At 45.8% G+C, this 19,974-nt stretch overlaps 6 protein-coding genes across 6 annotated transcripts; 5 read left to right on the top strand and 1 right to left on the bottom strand.

Moving 5' to 3' along the window:
• The first annotated feature begins 948 nt into the window (after positions 1 to 948).
• Positions 949 to 3,863, top strand: F4813DRAFT_350705 (P-loop containing nucleoside triphosphate hydrolase protein). Its single transcript, XM_049242326.1, has 6 exons — positions 949 to 1,311; positions 1,559 to 1,716; positions 1,888 to 1,944; positions 1,999 to 2,119; positions 2,177 to 3,163; positions 3,220 to 3,863. Exons 1-6 carry the CDS (start codon positions 1,240 to 1,242, stop codon positions 3,481 to 3,483), a joined length of 1,659 nt encoding a protein of 552 aa, XP_049101984.1. The 5' UTR covers positions 949 to 1,239; the 3' UTR covers positions 3,484 to 3,863.
• Positions 3,856 to 5,887, top strand: F4813DRAFT_350703 (Ribokinase-like protein). Its single transcript, XM_049242325.1, has 5 exons — positions 3,856 to 4,191; positions 4,356 to 4,453; positions 4,534 to 5,253; positions 5,312 to 5,427; positions 5,493 to 5,887. Exons 1-5 carry the CDS (start codon positions 4,092 to 4,094, stop codon positions 5,494 to 5,496), a joined length of 1,038 nt encoding a protein of 345 aa, XP_049101983.1. The 5' UTR covers positions 3,856 to 4,091; the 3' UTR covers positions 5,497 to 5,887.
• Positions 5,888 to 9,897: 4,010 nt separating this feature from the next.
• On the top strand, positions 9,898 to 12,660 carry F4813DRAFT_310487 (uncharacterized protein). The gene is made up of 2 exons (XM_049240873.1): positions 9,898 to 10,046; positions 10,144 to 12,660. The coding sequence occupies exon 2, from the start codon at positions 10,176 to 10,178 to the stop codon at positions 12,123 to 12,125; it is 1,950 nt and encodes a 649-aa protein (XP_049101982.1). The 5' UTR covers positions 9,898 to 10,046; positions 10,144 to 10,175; the 3' UTR covers positions 12,126 to 12,660.
• A 751-nt stretch (positions 12,661 to 13,411) lies between these two features.
• Positions 13,412 to 14,983, top strand: F4813DRAFT_386888 (sterigmatocystin 8-O-methyltransferase; the record flags this gene model as incomplete). The annotated part of the gene is made up of 6 exons (XM_049246481.1): positions 13,412 to 13,651; positions 13,703 to 13,981; positions 14,052 to 14,102; positions 14,208 to 14,296; positions 14,402 to 14,734; positions 14,803 to 14,983. The coding sequence occupies 6 exons, from the start codon at positions 13,412 to 13,414 to the stop codon at positions 14,981 to 14,983; spliced, it is 1,173 nt and encodes a 390-aa protein (XP_049101981.1).
• A 755-nt stretch (positions 14,984 to 15,738) lies between these two features.
• F4813DRAFT_350693 (uncharacterized protein) lies at positions 15,739 to 16,585 on the bottom strand. Its single transcript, XM_049242324.1, has 2 exons — positions 15,968 to 16,585; positions 15,739 to 15,902 (listed from the first exon to the last, which is right to left on the bottom strand). The coding sequence occupies exon 1, from the start codon at positions 16,554 to 16,556 to the stop codon at positions 16,161 to 16,163; it is 396 nt and encodes a 131-aa protein (XP_049101980.1). The 5' UTR covers positions 16,557 to 16,585; the 3' UTR covers positions 15,739 to 15,902; positions 15,968 to 16,160.
• A 1,703-nt stretch (positions 16,586 to 18,288) lies between these two features.
• On the top strand, positions 18,289 to 19,931 carry F4813DRAFT_386886 (uncharacterized protein; the record flags this gene model as incomplete). Its single annotated transcript, XM_049246480.1, has 2 exons — positions 18,289 to 18,877; positions 18,943 to 19,931. 2 exons carry the CDS (start codon positions 18,289 to 18,291, stop codon positions 19,929 to 19,931), a joined length of 1,578 nt encoding a protein of 525 aa, XP_049101979.1.
• Between the last annotated feature and the right edge of the window lie 43 nt (positions 19,932 to 19,974).

Below are 19,974 nucleotides of genomic sequence, written 5' to 3'. Positions count from 1 at the left end.
CCTGCTGGCTGATTAATGACGCTGGATATAGGAGCTCTTATATATTTCATTCGGCGATGTATCCATGATTGCGGTGATGATGAATCTGTAAATATACGCAATATACTAGCTAACTCGCTTCCTGAAGAAGAACCACGAACGAGGGTCTTGATAAACGAGCAAATTATGACCGACCCCCTCATCGATTTGTCGTGAGCATGGACACGGTGATGCTGACTATAGCTTCGCTACAGTGATCCGAGCGGCAGTTCGAGATTATTGCAAACCGGACTGGTTTAACTATGGTAAAAGTACATAAAGCAGAAGGTGCTACAAGTAAGTACCTTAGGTATTTATTGAACATTTCATAGTGATCGTTCTCAGTGTTCGCATAATCTCATCCATATACCTATAGCTAATTATCTCTTTGGTGGGTATTGTGGAATGTAAGAAAGCCTCGTCGTCTCCATCCAAAGCCTTGGAATGAGTCGTGAGTTGTATTGTTGGGTGACCACTAAACGACATGTGAATTCCAATGATAAACTCATCGTACCATCAAATATTTTCGTCTTAGTTAGGTAAATTCGGGCGGAACAAAGGCTACATAGTTAGGTACCCAATCAAGAAAAGTGACCTCTTTTCGTATACTTTCCTGCCTTTTCTCATTAATTACTCTCATGTTCTGTTATCGTAGACTTGATAGAAACAGTTCCAAGTAGTTATATGATAATTAGTAGTTAGATATAACTAACTAGAGAAAGTGAACATATAACTACACTTCTTTTAAGACAAGAATGAAAATGAAGCCCTTTATTTGTTTTTGTTATATTATTATAGACTTATGGGGTAACTAACAAGCATTGTATATATAACTGTTCAACGTCATAGTTTACAGGCAACTAATAGTACCTAGGTACCTATACAACCTTAAAGATCTAGGTTAGGTACCTAGGTACCTAATACATACAAAGATTAGTAGGTGGGGGAAAGCACTGACCACGTTAGCTCCAATTACTCGCACAACTACCTACATAGTCGGGGCCTTTCGGGTCTAGTTAAAATAAGGCTCGTGCGTCTTTTTTCTCTGCCACTTCGTTTTCTAGCGCCTCACCCAGTTCTTGCACTCCCTCCGAAAAAGTCTCCATTTGCAAAACCTCAATATTAACACCCGTCCTCCTTAATCTCCTCTCCCTCTCAATTGCAATCTGATTGCAATTGGTTTTTCCTTTTATTGCGGAGGACTAGATATCCCTCTTTAATATGTTCCGTAACGCCCTCAGACAGTCCACACGCGCCGTGAGCGCAATCTCTGCCTCGGGTAGAGTCGTTGCGGTAGGTTTAAATCCCGGTCCTGTCGAGTCCCCATCCCAATTCCATCTGAAAGGATATGCGATCGATCCCAATGCATTCTCGGAGCATATATGAAGCTTTATAAGAGCTTTTTATGGTATTCATGAAGGATATTGGGGGGGTTATAGAGCTTGTAAAAGCTTCTCGTATATAACTGCGGCATACTCGCTCACGCACGTTGACATTTTCGGACTGTCGGCTAACTTTGACCGGGGCTTTTTTTTTGCAGACACGAAATGCCGCACCCGCCGCCTTCAACATTCAGGCCCGATCCTACGCCGATGCGAAAGCTTCCCCCACAGAGGTCTCTTCCATTCTTGAACAGAGAATTCGTGGTGTATCAGAGGAATCTAGCTTAGCAGAGACCGGTCGTGTCCTCTCCGTCGGGTACGTGTGGAGCCTTTGAAGCGAGATTTTTCAACCCGCCGCAAATCATTCCTACCCCATATCACCAAACTACGGCCCCGAGCGGTTCCTACCTTCTTGTCACCATTGCCGAATATTTCCATATATGCATTTGACCAATTGAATTATATTTACTAACTAAGGTTCGTGCAGTGATGGTATCGCGCGTGTGCACGGTATGGCCAACGTCCAGGCCGAAGAGCTCGTCGAGTAGGTTTCCCCACTACTTATAAGATGGGAGGCATACAATTGACCATCGAATAGGTTCGCTTCCGGTGTGAAGGGAATGTGCATGAACTTGGAGGCTGGACAAGTTGGTGTTGTGCTTTTCGGTTCCGATCGTCTCGTCAAGGAGGGAGAAACCGTTAAGCGTACCGGAGAAATTGTGAGTGTTTAATGATGCAAACCGATCGATCGAACAAGACGGTTTAACTATCCCTAGGTCGATGTCCCCGTCGGTCCGGAACTACTTGGACGTGTTGTCGACGCTCTGGGTAACCCTATCGATGGCAAGGGCCCCCTCAACACCAAGGAGAAGCGCCGTGCTCAGCTCAAGGCCCCTGGTATCTTACCCCGACAGTCCGTCAACCAGCCCGTCCAGACTGGCCTCAAGTCCGTCGATGCCATGGTGCCTATCGGCCGTGGTCAGCGTGAGTTGATCATTGGTGATCGTCAAACCGGAAAGACTGCTGTTGCTCTCGACGCTATGCTCAACCAGAAGCGATGGAACAACTCTAACGATGAGACCAAGAAGCTCTACTGTATCTACGTTGCCGTTGGTCAGAAGCGATCTACTGTTGCCCAGCTCGTCAAGACCCTCGAGGAGAACGACGCCATGAAATACTCTATCATCGTCGCTGCTACTGCTTCCGAGGCCGCTCCTCTACAGTACATTGCCCCTTTCACTGGTGCCTCGATCGGTGAGTGGTTCCGTGACAACGGCAAGCACTCTCTCGTTATCTACGACGATCTTTCCAAGCAGGCCGTCGCTTACCGTCAAATGTCTCTTCTCCTTCGTCGTCCCCCCGGACGTGAGGCTTACCCCGGTGACGTTTTCTACCTCCACTCCCGTCTGCTGGAGCGTGCTGCCAAGATGAACGACAAGCTCGGTGGTGGTTCCATGACTGCGCTGCCCATCATTGAGACCCAGGGTGGTGATGTCTCTGCCTACATTCCTACCAACGTCATTTCCATTACCGATGGCCAGATCTTCTTGGAGGCTGAACTTTTCTACAAGGGTATCCGACCTGCCATCAACGTCGGTCTGTCCGTGTCTCGTGTCGGTTCCGCTGCCCAGCTTAAGGCCATGAAGCAAGTCGCTGGTTCGCTCAAGCTTTTCTTGGCCCAGTACCGTGAAGTCGCTGCTTTCGCCCAGTTCGGTTCCGATCTGGATGCCGCTACCAAACAGACCCTCAACCGTGGTGAACGTGTAAGTACCTGGAACTTGTATTTACTATGGAATTTAACTAATGTATCTATGTGCAGTTGACGGAGCTTCTCAAGCAGAAGCAATACTCCCCTATGGCCGTCAACGAGATGGTTCCCCTTATCTACGCCGGTGTCAACGGTTACCTCGACCAAGTACCCGTAAACAAGGTTCTACAGTGGGAGGCCGATTTCTTGGCTCACCTGAAGACGAACGAGTCTGACCTGCTCGCTACTATCGACAAGGAGGGTGCGCTCAGCAAGGGCCTCGAGCAAAGATTAAAGGACGTCGTCTCCACCTTCACCAAGAGCTTTATCGCTTAAATGAATCATGATATCTCAAGCGGGAGGGGGACTATCTATACCTTAGGGGCCTTTGATGGCGGATCATGTTTCGTTTAGAGAGGTACATTATTCAAGGGTGCCGATTAGTGAGGATACGGGTTAGAGGTGGAATCACTCCAACTCCAAACCCTTGTAAATTAGAGACAAAAACTCAAGAGCACTCGATTCCTTTGTTCTGAAACTTGTCCTAAGCTGTCTTTCTCCCCTAAAAATATCGTAGAGGTAAAGAGTGCCTTAGGTACATAGAGATTCCAAGGTTACAATAAGCTAGATTCCCAGAGTGACCCTTGGTGACATCATAAGTTCCGTATCGAATGTCGTAGTTAGATTATAGCATATCGGACATGCGATAATTCTCCAACTACCGCTTGGATAAAGCTATAACATTCTCATGCAACCTTTTTTTTTCTCTTTACTTCATTCATTTTTAATACTTTGCATTGCTTCTTTAAGCAACCTGAACTTCAGCAGTAATTGCCCTTGTATCTAGTATTTTGCTTACCTATACTATTCTTATAACCCCGCGGCTTAATCGGAACGAACAGCGGCATCGTCAAACGTTCCCCCCCACCACAAAGAGGAAAGACATGAGCTCCGAGACCACCGAGAAGATGTCGGCGGCCACGCGCGAGGTATTAGGTAAGGTGCGCCAGCTGGTGCCGCCGATGCTGGAGAAGTTTCATAAAGGTATGTTTATTTATTTGTTTGCGAATAGGTTTCTATGGCGGAGCTGGAGAATCGGGATAGATGTGGATTTGTTTCTCGGTGCCAACTTAGATGCCCACCTAGCTACCACGAAGCTAAGATGAGCCGAGGAACTCAATGCTGATGGTTGGGATATCCTGCTCTAGGTCAATTGGGTCGCGTGGCTGTTATTGGCGGTAGTGAGGATTATACTGGCGCGCCGTATTTTTCAGCTATGGCGAGTGCTCGCTTGGGCTGCGATATGGTACGTAGCACGGGTTTCTTGGTATATAGCTTAAGAGTAAGAGATCACGACAAGCTAACTCGGGACTTGTTCTTCCCCAGTCCCACGTCATTTGCACACCCGGTGCCGCCGCCGTGATTAAGACGTATAGCCCGAACCTGATGGTGCACCCGCTCATGCGCCAATCTCCTCCCCCGGGCTCCGACTCAAGCTCCCCCGCCGACACGGACCCCGCGCAAGTCTCCAGCAAGATCATCGATATGCTGCCGCGGCTGCACGCGCTGGTCGTGGGTCCGGGGCTGGGGCGGGATCCGTTGATGCAGGAGACTTGTGCCAAAGTCCTCGCCGCAGCGCGCGAGCGCAAGATGCCCGTAGTACTAGACGCAGACGCACTGGCTATCGTGCTCAAGACTCCCGAGCTGGTAATAGGCTGGCGGGAGGTCGTGCTTACGCCGAACGTAGTCGAATTCGGGCGGCTGTGGAAGGGCATCAAGATGGGCTCGTCGGCTCAGAGCGAAGAGGCGGGCAGCGGGGCAGATTCGCCCAAACAAGTCGAGGCGCTATCGCGCGCGCTCGGCGGCGTGACGATCGTGCAGAAGGGCGGCAAGGATTTCATTAGCAACGGCGAGACGACACTAACAGTCGATGTGCAAGGCGGGTATAAGAGAAGCGGCGGCCAGGGAGACACGCTTACGGGAAGTATTGCGACGTTCTTGGCCTGGCGAAATGCGTACCTAGAAAAGATCTGGGACCACGGCGGCAACCTTAGCGAGGCAGAGACACTCGGATTAGCTGTCTTCGGAGGCGCGGCTATCACAAGGGTAAGTTGCCTTGAGAAGCCAAGGAAGCCGTGCTCTCCTTGCTAACTTGTGCCTATAGGAATGTTCCCGCCTTGCCTTTGGGAAGAAGGGTAGGAGTTTACAGGCTAGTGATCTGACGGACGAGGTCCACACAGCATTCTTGAACGTGATCGGGGAACCGACTGAGAAGCAAAGGTATATATCTATATCATAGACTACCCTGTTCTATCTCATTCCCTCTCGATGCTAATTAGTTGCAGTTAGAACCAGCCATGGTCTACGAACAACAGCACAGCCACGACTATGAGCCAAAAAGATTTTCTCACATGAAGATAACATGCAATTAGCATCACTGTTGTATTAAGACGGCTCATCCAAATCTGTCAAGCTTGCATGGCCTGGAATCTAGCCCGATATATATCGTATAAGGTCATCTCACATAGTTCGACCAAATGTTTACTTGTACATAGGCTAATTTCAGTAGAGAACCGACGGTATATGTGACCATGATATACAGATTCTTGTCATATGCAAGCTAGCAGTTAGTTCTATGTCAGATAGGCATCAAAATGCAGTGTGATCACGCCTTGTAACTCTGACAAATGTCAGACCCCCGTGCTACAATATTGCGATACTCATTCGTGCGAGAACATGATAATATCCAGAAACTTAACGCAACTTAGAGGCAATGTCATAATGCCGCCACCACATATCTGATTAGAAACATCCCGGCGAGAGAGTCTGCCTTTCTGCTTAAGCTCCCGCGAAATACACATTGAATTGCAGTGAGACTAGTCCTCGATATTTGTGGCACTCAATTTCAAAATTTGGAGTCTAGACGAGTTCTACAATCTGTCGTGTTTGTGTACTCCGTGACGGCTTCAAATTTCGGAGATTCGTTAACATCCACATGCTTCTGCTGTGGATTGCGAAAGCATGCTATTCGGAAGAATGTTTAGTGCACGCACAGACTCAGCTCTGATTAAGACGAAGTGATTGAGAGGGGATACAGAGTTGATGATGCGAGAAGGCTTAGAAGATATGGAAGGACAGAAAAATATGGGATACTAGTCGGATCTTAGAATGTATAGGTATGTATCTGACCGCCAAAGAAGCTTTTCGTCATAACAGTCAATCTTGAACCCGAAAATTGAACGCCTAAGATCAAAATTGATGTGATACCTCTAATTGACTTTAAGACCGTAGTACTTCAGCACAACTGTCACAGGATGATGCATCTGTGTAGATTTGGAGACAAACCTGACATGGGGGTAATAAGGGTTATATGGAGCTTGGGCTCTTCGTCCACTAAATTAATAAGTCAACCGATCGGGCCTTTCGCTTCCATTCGAGGCTCATTGGTTCGTGAACGCAGGTTACCGTGCACCGAGACATAAAACCCGGAGACGTACGACGTGTGAGAACCGCGAGAGCTCCTTGTCCTTCATCCATGAGCTAGCCAATCTTAGCGTCTTGCCAGAACAAGTAGTTCTAGAGAGGCTATGTAGTTTACGGCGAAGCCTCCGCCTCTATTGATAATATAGAGTCATACTCGGATGAGGCGTTCAGCAAGGCTGCTGCTGACAGAAGTATGGTCTTCCAATGGAACCTTCTGAATAGAAGTACCCCAGATTCTTAGTTTGGTCGGGTAGATTGAGAATCTAGGGTTCCTTTGGCTAATGAACCATATGCCCCTGAAAGCTGGTAGATTGCGTCTGGTATGACATGTCGACTCTGGCTAACAAGACAGCCTATCTAAATAAGCAATGCCAGGCTTAATGCAGCATGCAAATCGCCCGGATCTGACTCCACGGACCGGATACCGGCTATAGTAATGATGGTTCCTGATGATGTAGTAGACCATGAGCTATTGTGAGTCAACCCCGACTTGCATATGCAAAGACTTTGTTGCAATCTGAATTTTGACAGGAACTGGGAGTGATTGGCTAACGTTAAGCCATTTTTATGTGACAAAGTAGACGATAGTTCACGCATGTCGGCTGACCTTGATGTGACCCGATCGGTTGGGACACTCTCCAAGCATTATCAGATCTTAGTCTTCGAAGCATGGCGTCCTGCCAAGGATTACCTCGCCGGCCGCATTCGGTCTTCCAATAAGATGGGACGAGAAGAAGAAAAAGGTCCAGGGGCATCTGTTAGTTCCCGATGCAGGGCTCGGAGCTTAAATGATCTCCTTGTAGTTTGCGTATCTTGCGTAGTCCAGGCGGAAGCTTGCGATGTTATGAGGTACAGCCTATCCGCCTACGTACGCGCGGGATCCGACATAATAAAGTTCCTCAAGTCCCTGGTTTCTCAGTGTATATGCCTAGAAGCATTAGAAATCTTATCTGGGCTAAGTGAGCCAGAGCTTTCGACGCCCGCAGAGAAGCTGAAAAGAAAAAGAAAAGAAAACATTCGATATTCGAACGTTGTGACTGAGAATGAGACGAGATCATCGTAGGTAGGGTACTTTTTTATTTTATTTTATTTTTTTAGGCGGCTGATCTTGACTGAGACAACAACGGACGTTTGGGTCCGAGAGGCAGCCAATGGACTCTTCAATAAAGTGTTTTCATTAAACTAGAATTCATCTATAACTTCCACGAATGTTCGAATGCGTTCGATATTCTAAGACAAGAAGAATGATGAAGATGTATGTAATTACGAGAGCAGTTAGGTAAGGCTTGCAGTGGTGCTATTACTGCCGCAGTTACGCTAATCTATCCAATTAAGTTTAGCGTGTTTCATTGCCAAGATTGACTTTCCGCTAGACCCAAATAGGTACAGGTAAATTCGTATTACGTATGTATCTGTCCTGTCTCTCCAGCTTCAACTTCAAATCTTATTAGGATTAGGCACATCGAACTATGTTTTTATTGAGTGCATAACTACAAGTACCTACATAATCACCGGACCTCTTGCTTTTATACCGCTAATAGCACCTGCGTATTCTATAAACTCCCTTACACTAGGAGTTAGGAAGTCACTAGGTACCAACCTTTCCCTTTGGCACTTCTAAGTCCTTCAAAGGAAAGGGATTCTACTTCTATTGTGGAACCATGGGAGCACCCCTAGCTCTTCCTGCCGCTCATTACATAGTACACTAGGCTTGTCGACTTCGATGCAACTCTCTCGGTAGTGGTCCGAATTTCATGACCAGAATTTGTCTTTCTTTTTAAGAAGGGATAAGGGGGGCTGGCTTATCCCCGGCTCGAGTGGCTTGAGTTGTCTTACGCAACCCACCATTGCTGGCTAATAGCTCCATCAAAACCGTTGCGAGAGATCCAGGTTCCAGACTACATACAACCAGACCTGAAGTGCTGTGTATCCAATAACCTGTCCATCCGTCCAATTCTCAAGGTACTATGTAAGTGATGGTAATCATTACTAATAGCTAAGTACCTACCATTGAATTGAGTGAAACCGGTAAACCCGTGTACAAGGCTGTTGTACTCGGAAGACTCGAGATGGCTCGGGCCCTCCCTCGGTATTCATGTATTCGTGTACCCCACGACTTCCTAGATTCTTTGGGAAAGGGGGACAAGTCTCACATACTACGTAGTATACGACTATCAGACTTGGTCGTAACTGCCTTCTCCGAGAATGAACTTCAGAGGAACTTATTCTTATTAGGTATTTTAGTTTTGTTTCATGCTTTGTTTAGAACAGGTGAGAATCCCTGACCCCCAGCCAACTAGTCTACATTCCCAAACCGGTCATCTACCAGCCATCACAGCCAATGGCGTCGTGGCTACCTTGTATCAATCGAACGACTGGTTGGTTTCTTCCACATCGCAGCCCCCATCACTGCGCGAAACTTCAGATGAAATGAGATTCTAAAGTTCATACCTATCTGTATCCTGCATCGTCCGCCACCACAAAATCAATTGCATGGCCCAGCTACCCGCCAAGCTGAAGACCATACACGCGTACGCGATCTATCCACAGCTACGACTACAACTACAACTACGACTACAACCACAACCTTGGAACTACTCCATCAAATTTATTCATCTCGATCCCGGTCAATTCGCATACTCAGCCAGGTAGTCTAGTGGTCAGATATTCTCATGTCCAACCACAGATACACCTCCTAGCATTTAATAACCATCAGTTAGGTCATTCCTTTTCATCGTACCACTTCATTTGTATTATGCCGTCACTATTTGAGCTCACCTCGTCAAGAACTATGTCTGCACATATGCCGAAATTGAACTTTACCAGCCTTGAACCGCCCCAGACACCACTATGATCTAGGCCCGTTTTCCATTATTATCCCTTGTACTCATTACCCCAGCCGTGGTTAAGGCATGTCAGTTTGCCAAGTTATCTCATGGGTAGATTTTTGTTTCAAAAAGAAGCCCTCAACACTACTATGTATAAACACCTTGGCAACACAACATCTGCTTATCCCATCTTGTTTTCTATACTTCAACCCTCAAATTTATTCGGTATTCCTTGAGCCAACCTGTTGTACCATCTAACACTAGCCCTCGGCTCATCTGTCGTGTAATGCCGGTGCGGCGGACCTCGAGATGAGATGTACTCTATTATCTCCTACTCGTGACACCATCAAGGCCACCTGGTCTACGCCCCAATTCGTCACGAATTGCCCTCTTACATTATTCACTTGCTAGACACCTCTAATTGTGTTCTTCGGGACTAGACACATCTACGTACCCATACAGTCAGGTTCGTCAACCACACACTGACTCACGGCTTTTCATCGTCCTCGTCCGAATAAGGTCACACTTGTGAATAAGTAACCATTTTATTCTACTGTGTATTCCTTCGCCTGGAATATCAAGCATTAGGTACAATTAATTTCTAATCCTACATCTTTATGATGCTATATGCGATTTTTTATACCAAATATTTACCGTACACAAACTAACATGATGGCAAAACCAGAACCACTAACAGCTTCCAAAGTGGTGGACAGGATGGTCAACGGGCTAGAGAAGCTAGAGAGGCTTTTTAGTACTTCAAGGAAGAGGGATAAGGAGAGGGAAACAAGAACTAAAGATCCCTCAATTGTCTCAACTCCAACGCAATCGCTCAGTGGTCCTCATTTTCCATCACCATCTTTCATGCACCCAACATCAATACATATGAAACCTCGGGAAGAACCAAATCCATGGTGTAAAGTAGTTAAAGAGCGCTCTCAAAGTTTGCCCGATCCGCATGGTGGTTTAAAAGGACGATCTTCGATCAGCATCGTTCCTAATCACCGGCATCATCCTAGCGACCCAATTCGATTAATCTCACTGCTGGTCGAAGATGAGGGCCCAGACGGTATGGGGATGTTTTCCCGTTTCAGATTTCCGGATAACACTATCAAGAACGAAAATGCGGAGACCTTTGCTATAGACGGCACTGTCGAAGGACCGACACGAGAGCATACTATCCAAGAGTTCCAAGCGGAGAACATACTAGATTGGTGTCCCCGGCGTTTATCTTCGCTATTCAATAATCTCGGTTTAGATACTTCCATTGACTCTATTGACAATCGCCTAGCTAGAGTCTCCAACCATGACATAGAATCATTAGCCTCGAGACTATCTCCCACATCATCATCTCCTCCTTCTCCTAGGACGAAGAGAGACTTGATTAATCTACCGCCCAGAAAGTCATCCCGAAGACTAAACGAAGCTTTAGCCCAAGATTTAACGATTCCGACAAGAGATCATGTGCTGTATCCGATTTCCGCACATCCTCCCGATTCTCCACCCGCATCAGATGTGGAGGAAGAGTATGAGCAAACTACGATCCATGGATCAACGTCGATTAATGGCTTATCTTCACCCATTGAGTTTGCGCCGCGACCATCATCCGACTCTAACACTCGGCGCAGTACGGAAATTTCAACTCGTTTACGGGCCGTTCGAGAATCATGGGGAGCCAAGATCCAGGATCCACCGCTGATCTACAATGCCCAGAGTGAAATAACATTTATTTCCCAACCGCAACTGGTGCGAAAATCCACAAGTTTAGCTTCATTATCAACTATTACTAGATATTTAACGAAGAGTTGCGATATCAGAGAGCCGTCACTTGATGACTTCTATGCTCTCGATGACGAAGACGTTGCAGAGAGTCTGCCCGCTATTCCCATGCCAGAAGCCGATATACCGCCAACACCACCTCCGAAGTTCTCACTAAAGACTCCTGTCGGCAGAAGCCGTTCTACTCAACACGTGCCGATCGCGCCTACTGCCGCCATCAATCTTGTACCTGGAGAACTCACCCCGCCCTGTACACCTACTGACTCTCAATTTCTCTCATTGACTTATTCACCTACTACTTCATCGGGGACTTCAGGGGCAATGTGGGCTGCTAAAATCGCAAAAACATACAAGTTTGACTTGGTATACGTCGTCAATCTCTGGCCGAAAGACAAAGATGACGGCTCGAATCCTCATCAATCTATCCTTTCCCATGGTCAACATAACGCACAGGACGTAGATGATGCTACCACTCAGTGTTCTGTCATTGCACATCCAAAGTTGGAAATGACTGGCCAGATACTTGCTGCTTATGGCCTAAGTGAATTTGGGTCACCTTTTCGAATTCACGGTGAGTTTCATAGGAAAATGCTTGGGTGCAGGGGCTGGAATGAGTACCGTGATGAGCTCGCATCCCCTGAGATGATATCTCGTGGGTGGGCATGCTCTTTCTATACCAATTGTTCCTCGACGGCCCGGGATGCTATTGGTGAGAAGCATTTAGCACGAGGTGGGACAGCAAATCGCGGTATAATCTTCGCAGCGTACACAAGAAAGACGACTAAGTCGGTGATACCTGTTAAGCCATCGCCAAGGCAAACCGCAGTACTCGGCAAGCTACTCTACGATTCGCAGAAACTTGTTGACGTGTTAGTCCACGGCGAGTGACTTCGACATGCATAATGCATAACTACCTAATCCATGTTATATATTAACGAAGATGGCATCAGCGAAGCGGCGCAGTTAACTCTAGGAGAACCATAATGTCGAATGCATGCTATGAGGTATTAACGATCATAGCTGTCCGAGGGTGTGGGCAAATATTCTACACCATTACAGAGCATTTTGTTAGGCTATGTGCTAGGGGTGGAAAGAACATAATGTCGCATGATCTATGTACATGCATCGTAACATATGCAAAATGGCCAGCCAACACGGCGCGGCAAAGAGGTGTCAAAATAAATGCCTGACAAAGGTATTCACTCTATAAAAGATGCCCTCGAGATACATTAAACGGAAAAAATACCAACAGTCATATTAATATGGAATAGACTCTAAACTTCATTCTAGTAGTTATAAGTTGTAAAGACATGATCGAATATTTCGCCAAGTTATGTACCTAGGTACCTAGGTAAGACAAGAAAGTGAGATTTGGTATGTTGGTACTTACAAATATATATGGCCGGCTGAATTTCGGCTAATCTTTGCGCCTGGTTCGAATCCTCCAATCCTCCACTTTACAGCTTTTTGCCGGGATGTAAGGCCTGCGAAACTAACACGAAACCGGGGGAAATACCGACGCATGATACGAAACAGCGCTTGAATAGCTTCATTTCGCGATCTCGATGTAGTTATAGACACTACGGCTATGAGGTTTTCATTCCTACCGACATCGCGAAGATCTCGTCACTGATCAAATGCGTCTGCGCTGTTGAGAAAGCGAGGCTTAGCTGCCAAAGCGGAAAACAACCTAGTTTCTACACCGGCGAGAGCCAGAGGGGTCGGCTGCAAGATATGGCTCCAACCAAATTTTTGTTAATTATTTGAGATAGCTAACACACAATTTCCTGTAGGATCAGTTCCTTTGTTGGCACTCCTACCTTCGATGTACTTCATGTCCATGGACCTACTTTCGTGCCCAATGTAGTGAGGTAGTGATACTTCGGCTTTGCAGCCTTGTATTCGGTCAAGGGTTTCCTGACAGCAACAACTGCTGTGCTACCAACAATGGTGGGAGATCGCTCCCTTACCTTCAAGTTCGAAAGTAATATTAAGAATAAAGGCGAATCTCGATGACTCGTCTTAACATCGCCTCAGCCTAAGACTGGTCATCACAAGTCCCCCTTTTGAGCTCTATCTTTATACTAATAAACCATCTCCCCTATCGTAACTACGCTTTACGTCTCGTCAACCCTCGCGCTTCTCCTGCTTCTCAATCCTATTTCTCAGCAACAATGGCATCACCTAACACCACTCCCAGAATCGTCGAGTTAGCTGCTCAGATAAGCACTTCCGTCGCCGAATTGCAAGAGCGTTTATCAGCCCAGGGGGTGCCATCCCCATCCTTTGCCGAGGACAATCCCGAATTCCTCCCCGCTAATGTGGCCCATCTTCAGGATGCTGTTCTTGACGCAACTGCTGAACTCAATGAATTGCTCATGGATCCTCTGACGCTGATCTTCAAATTTGGTGCTGTAAGACCTCCTCAAATTTAGCCAGGCTTTTTCATGAATTAATGCTTCCAGATCTCCAACCTGGTCAGCATTGACACAATCTGCCGATTCCATATTGCGGATATGATACCTGCTGGTGGCCAGGTCTCCTTTGGAGAAATTGCTGAAAAAACAGGTCTGGATAAACTGCTTGTTAGACGCCTACTTAGGCATGCGATGGCTATGCGCATCCTGAGAGAACCAGAGCCTGGCATGGTGGCACATACGAAGGTCTCCCAATTCTTGACCATTCCGTATATCAATGCCTGGGTTAACTTTGAAAACAAGGATACTTGGCCAGCCTGTACTAGGGTAAGCATGCAAGATTCCTTTGGATCGGAAAACCGCATAGGAATGAGCTAAAATAGATGCTTTGCTGTAGATTGTAGACGCGATACAGAAATGGCCATCGTCCGAAGAACCCAACCAGACGGTGAGTGTGTCCCATGTCCTATGTCCTAGAGCTGATTATATTTCTTGTCTGCTCGGGCGTTTCGAAACTTGATGATTAAACTACAGCCCGTGCTAATATTCACAGGGCTTCTGTCTTGCCAACAACACCGACAAGTCGGTCTACGAGGTCCTCGGCACGGACCCTACGCGGGCGATGCGCTTTGCATCTTTGATGTAAGCCATAGACCGTGTCCCGGGTTACGCCATCGAAGCCGTTTCCAACGTCTACGATTGGGCTTCCCTAGGAAACGCGTTCATCGTCAATGTTGGTGGATCAAGAGGTCAAGCGGCCATAGAGCTGGCGAATCACTTTGGGAATGTTAAGCTACTTGTCCAAGACGCGGCGATGATGATCGCAGGCGCAGAAACAGATGTTCCCGAACAGCTGAAAGGACACGTCGAGTTTATGAAACATGAGCTTTTCGATCCGCAGACGGTACAGGCAGATATCTATTTCTTCCGCATGGTCTTCCGCAACTGGGGCGACAAATACGCTCTCCAAATCTTGAAAGCACAGATTCCGGCCCTCCGACCCGGGGCAAAGATCCTCATTCAGGATGTATGCATGCCAGAGCCAGACACTATTCCATTGTGGAGAGAGCGAATTCAAAGGTATGCCGCTAGGTGTCGATGTGAGGTTACGATGAAAAAAAACATGCCTGCTAACAGAAATTCAATAGGTCGGTGGATTTGAGTCTGAAATGCTACTTCAATGGTCGCGAAAGATATCTGGACGAATGGAAAGCTCTACTCGCAGCGGCAGATAAACGATTCGTCCTTCACCGGGTGTTTGAGCCCAAGGGATCTTTGTTGGGGATCTTGGAGATTCGCTGGGACGTTTCTGGTACTGCAGAGGCCTGAAGGAGAATATACCGGTGCTATCCAAGCCGCGGGATGTATTTAGTCGTCAGCACTACGAAGTATGAGGGCCCCCTTATTATCACAGCAACGAATGAAAGCAATTTATCGAGCTTTCAAGCTTCAAGTTTTAGCTATATATCTCTTTAACTGTATGAAACGTTTCTTGTAGGTCCCGTATGGCTAAAGGAGACCTAGCTACCTACCTTATGCAGATACGCATTCCTCGATGACTTGCATTACCAACAGTCGCTAATTCACTCACTCGGGATAGCATGATGTGATCTATATTTACTCGCGCCGAACAGCATAGATGATCTCCGCAGCTTGCTCTGCCAAAGCGGATGTTGCTTCTTTGGTTCCCGATATATCTATGATTATACTCAGGGGTCTATAGTAGGTATGAAGTAAGTCGTAACGAGGGCCAGAAGTAATACGCGGCAAAAGAGCTACGCACCTCTAGTATCCTATTCCCTTTATCTAACTCACATATTTCTGGAAAATGCTCCCCGTATTTACGAAGCAAGGGATGCATGACATCTCCACCAGTCGCCACATACCACCATATGTTGGTATTATACAAGAAGGCTGTATACCAACACCTAACAAGATCCTCGCATTTTATTTCCAGTCATATTCTATTTTAGGACGACCTTAAAGGTTGCTTTCGTTAGGGCTTGTATATTGGACGAGGGGATATTCTGGTGCTCACCACAGAGGGTATGGCTATCACCCTTGTACCAACTGTCACCGTAACTCTTACACATCACTCTATCTATGTAGCAACAGGAACCAATTATTAAGCTTGTACTTCTGATTTAACGTCGTGAGCTACCATGCCACATCCAGTATTATTTTACGAAACCATTATCACGAGCCAAGTTCAGTGTGGAATAATATGAGGACTTGATAAGCACTAAGAGTAGGTAGTTCATAGAATGCTTAATTATTAAAATTAAGAGTCCTTAGTATATTAACTTAGATCAGTAATGCTATAAGCTCTATGATCATTTTATAACCGAACCAATGTCGACTTTTGTTCAAGTCTAATGCTCAACACTTCCGTCTATTAACAACCCGATTGATGATGCTTCTGCCATTTTGCCAAATATCTTCTTCGGCAGCGAGGTTTTACAGATACAAATTTTCTATATTAAAGCCATCATATTTCCTGTATATCTCATGGGATGTTTCGGCAGCGCTTGTTCTTCTCTTGCTCCTTTCTCAACTTCCTCTTGCGATACCAAAGCTCGAGCTCCTCGGCCCTGGCAAGCTGTCGGAAATAAGAGAGAAGGGGATGCTGGGTCTGATCCAGACGCGTATATTTGGCGTGTACGAGTTTCTTGACGAGCATTTCTTGCCAGTGATAACGATCTCTTTCGCGTCCCCAGTACGGATAATGACCGCTGTTTGAGCTGTGTGAACCGAATGATTTGATACAGCCAAATTGCCCAAGCTCAGCTTGGTCGGGGGATTCGCTATTAGAAAATGGTTGCGATATAGACTGAGAGTATTCTGTATAATATTGAGTGCGAGTTGATGATTCTCCGGTCATTTTTAGAGTTATAGAATTCATAGATGTGCTTGAACTGGCTTTAGTTGTACCAATGATGTGTCGAAATTATGGTGAAGTGAAGGTGATTCGTGGTATAATAGCGATTATATATTAATGCACTATACTAGATATTAAGCACGAGCTTGGAAAATATTTCGTCCCTGTGCCTCTACTATATATCTGCAGGACCGGTACGCACGTATTGCATTTTTTTGTGTTGATGACCTTCTTCATCGCTTGGGCCTCGTGCTATTCGAGGCTTTCCCGATGATACATACTTCCACTAATTGTAGTTTATAGGGTAGAGTTTAAATTGGCGGCGATAAGGTTCAATAATATAGCAGTGACTATTTAAACTATAGAATTTATAGCCTGTAACTTATATAGAATGACTATTTGCTTAGGCATAAAGTGGGATACGATGTTTTATTCTCTAGGTTCGGCGCTCCTTTAAACTCGATGCATCTAAAATTATAGTTCTTAATATTGAATAATTGGATTAGCTCGGAGTATTGCATTTTAAAAGAAAAAGAAAATAAAACTGTCATAGCTGGGTTTGCTGTGCCGTTACAAATAGGAAGATGTGCGTCTAGTTATAAGGAAATCTTTTTATTAATATGTGTACTGTAGATCAGACTTTTACAACCTTGATTAACTGTCAGATTAGTCAGCCATGTCAGGTGACCTGAAAATCCCTAGTCTCATGTAAAATAGCGGTGTAACACGCGTTCCCACGATTTTACCTCAATCAATCAGATCATCATGAATATCATCAATTAGACCTCATATATGGCCTATTCAGTACGTATTAGTTGTGTGACATTAACATACTTACCTAAGTAGTGTTATTTGCACATAAGTATACGGCAGAATTACACAGTAGATCGTACCGTTTAGTACGTGATAACTTGTGATTTAATTATGCAATCTAAATGGGCTATTTCAACATTTAGGTCTTATTCAGGCGTGTAATGATACGCTAATCGGCAGAATAGCGTTAAAAAAGTTGGCGCACCCCTACCAACATATACCTATATTTTGAAAATGGTATCAAATAAAAGTAAACTTTTGAACAAGAATTATATCATTTTTACTATTTACTTGGACTCGGTTGGTTGCATACCTAGGTAGGTATAAGGAATAATATTAATATAAAGTACTAAATGTTAAAGAAAAGCCACCGTCACCTGCAAACCCGTGAACGGGCCTTTATTTCAAGTAAAATATATTTCTAAATAAGGCATAAACTAGGCTTTGGAACCGTACACTTCATTATTTATTCAATGCTGGGCCTATCAAAATGTCGCTGTTAGAAGTTTGTGTGTTGTCAGTATGTTTGGCAGGATGCGCCCCCCTTTTTTTTGATGCTATTCCGGTCGGCTACCAGTATTATGCCGCCCTAGGCGCTCCAGTGCGGCTGAAATATTGATAATATTGCCTGCATCTTTCCAATTGTGGGATCTTCGCAGCGGCTGAGAGCATCCTTGTAGGATAATGATCAGCGAAATCTTTAATCCTTAGCAAACCAAATAACTACTATATAAATCAGAGGAATCTTCGAGGTTATCAAGCCTGTAGCTGATACAATTTTCTAGCAATACCGCCATTACACGCCTTGTAACCTCATTACATCTACCACGTCTGCTCAAGATGCAGAGGTTGGATTTTGAAGGTACTTTCAATTTTATAGAGATACATGAACTTAGCTAACCTACTAATAGACCATGACACTTACTGGGAAAATGACCCAGTCATGCGAGAGAAGACCAAAGCCTACAAGGAATGGGCTCTGGCTGTTGTCAATAACACCCAAAACCCGCTTTTCAGAGAGCACATCAGACATCCTTGGCAAGAGTTTGGCTTTGACATTGATTCCAGGGTCTGCATCTTCGAATTTGAGGGGGATCATCGTGGCAAAGACAATCCTCAATTTGACGATGCAAGGGACATGCTCATGCACTGGGAGAATACACCAAAGGACGGTACATCTGAAACCAAGAATCGGCGGATAATTCTCGTCCAGGATATGCATCCTCGGATAATCGAGCTCTTGGGCGTTAAATTAGACATTCCACCTCACTTTTTTCTGGCTCATTGTGATGGATTCGTGGATCTTAGTGTTATCGACGACGCGTATGCCAAGCAGAACAGTTCAACCTACTGGAAGGTCACGGTGCCACGATGGCGTAGTATACCTGAAAACGTACCTAATGGGGACTATTACGTCGAGGCTGGAAATTTCTCCCGTCTAGAACTTCAAAAGAACACGAGATTAACGTATGCTAGTCTCGAAAGTCTTGTATCATACTGGGGAAAGAGCTACGAGCCTGATTCGTGGACTGGTATGTGAAGAGCTTCTTTATCTTTACCCTATACTATGTCGTGTGCTAATCATCGAGACCCGTAGCCGTCGTATTGATCGATCCATATAAGACTTACCTTCGTCCAAAATCGACTGACTCTTCGAACACACCTGCCCGCTACGAGTTGACTGATATATCTTTCAATAGAGATTTCTTGTATGAAGTAATGAACACGGGCATTAGATCAGATACTCGTCAGTCGTCCCAGCGATCCACCTTCGACGCCGCAGTTGCGGCTTATGGCTCAGACCAGTTAGACAAGCTACCACATACGAAGGATCCCTTTACAGGTACGATGTTCGTCCGGAATATCATCCGTTCTGCCTGGGAAGACTTCGTTATTCGTCGCGCGAGGGAAGTGCACGATCTAATTATAGAAGACCAAATGGAACACGACACATCCAACAGTGGCAAATATCAGGCGAGGATATCGTCTTGGGATACCAGTACAATTGACTCATATCAAGCTCTCATGATAATCCGACAAGTTATCCACGACGAAAAGAATGCCGTTAATTCTATCATGTGGAAATTCCGGTGCAGAGATACCCTTTCTCCGCCACCGCAACGCAATCTATCACAGGATGGCAATGTGCAGCAGGAACGCGTACAAGACAGCTCGGAGGAAGAAGGGAAATCATGGACGATGATTTACGAGGAATTAGCGAGGGTAGAGTCGACTATAGCCGACCACATGGAAATGTGGTCGCAGCGTGCAACGTTGGTACAGACAGCGGCAGCTAACAGACTAGCCCGGACTTCAGGACAGTTGACCAAGATTGTGACAATCATCGTCCCGTGCTCCTTCGTCGCATCTATCTTCTCCATGGGCGGGCGGTTTGCAGCGGGTGAGGATTATTTCTTTGTTTATTGGGCCATCTCCCTACCCGTGACCTGCGCGCTCCTTTCCTGGGTGCTTTACGGGGATATTCAGGACGTATACCAGAAGGCCAGGGCAACGGATCAAGTTCATCGCATAGAACAGGTTTGGCTTAGACGTAGTAAGGTCAAAGATGTCGAACAGAAAGTGTAATGTCAGACCAGTGGTATATTACTGTATAAGAGCTAACCTAGAT

This window comes from Daldinia decipiens (assembly GCF_022478715.1).
Source record: "Daldinia decipiens strain CBS 113046 unplaced genomic scaffold F4813scaffold_7, whole genome shotgun sequence".
NCBI lineage: Eukaryota > Fungi > Ascomycota > Sordariomycetes > Xylariales > Hypoxylaceae > Daldinia > Daldinia decipiens.
Note: the sequence above shows the minus strand (reverse complement) of the source record. Positions and strands in the feature narration are given on the sequence as shown.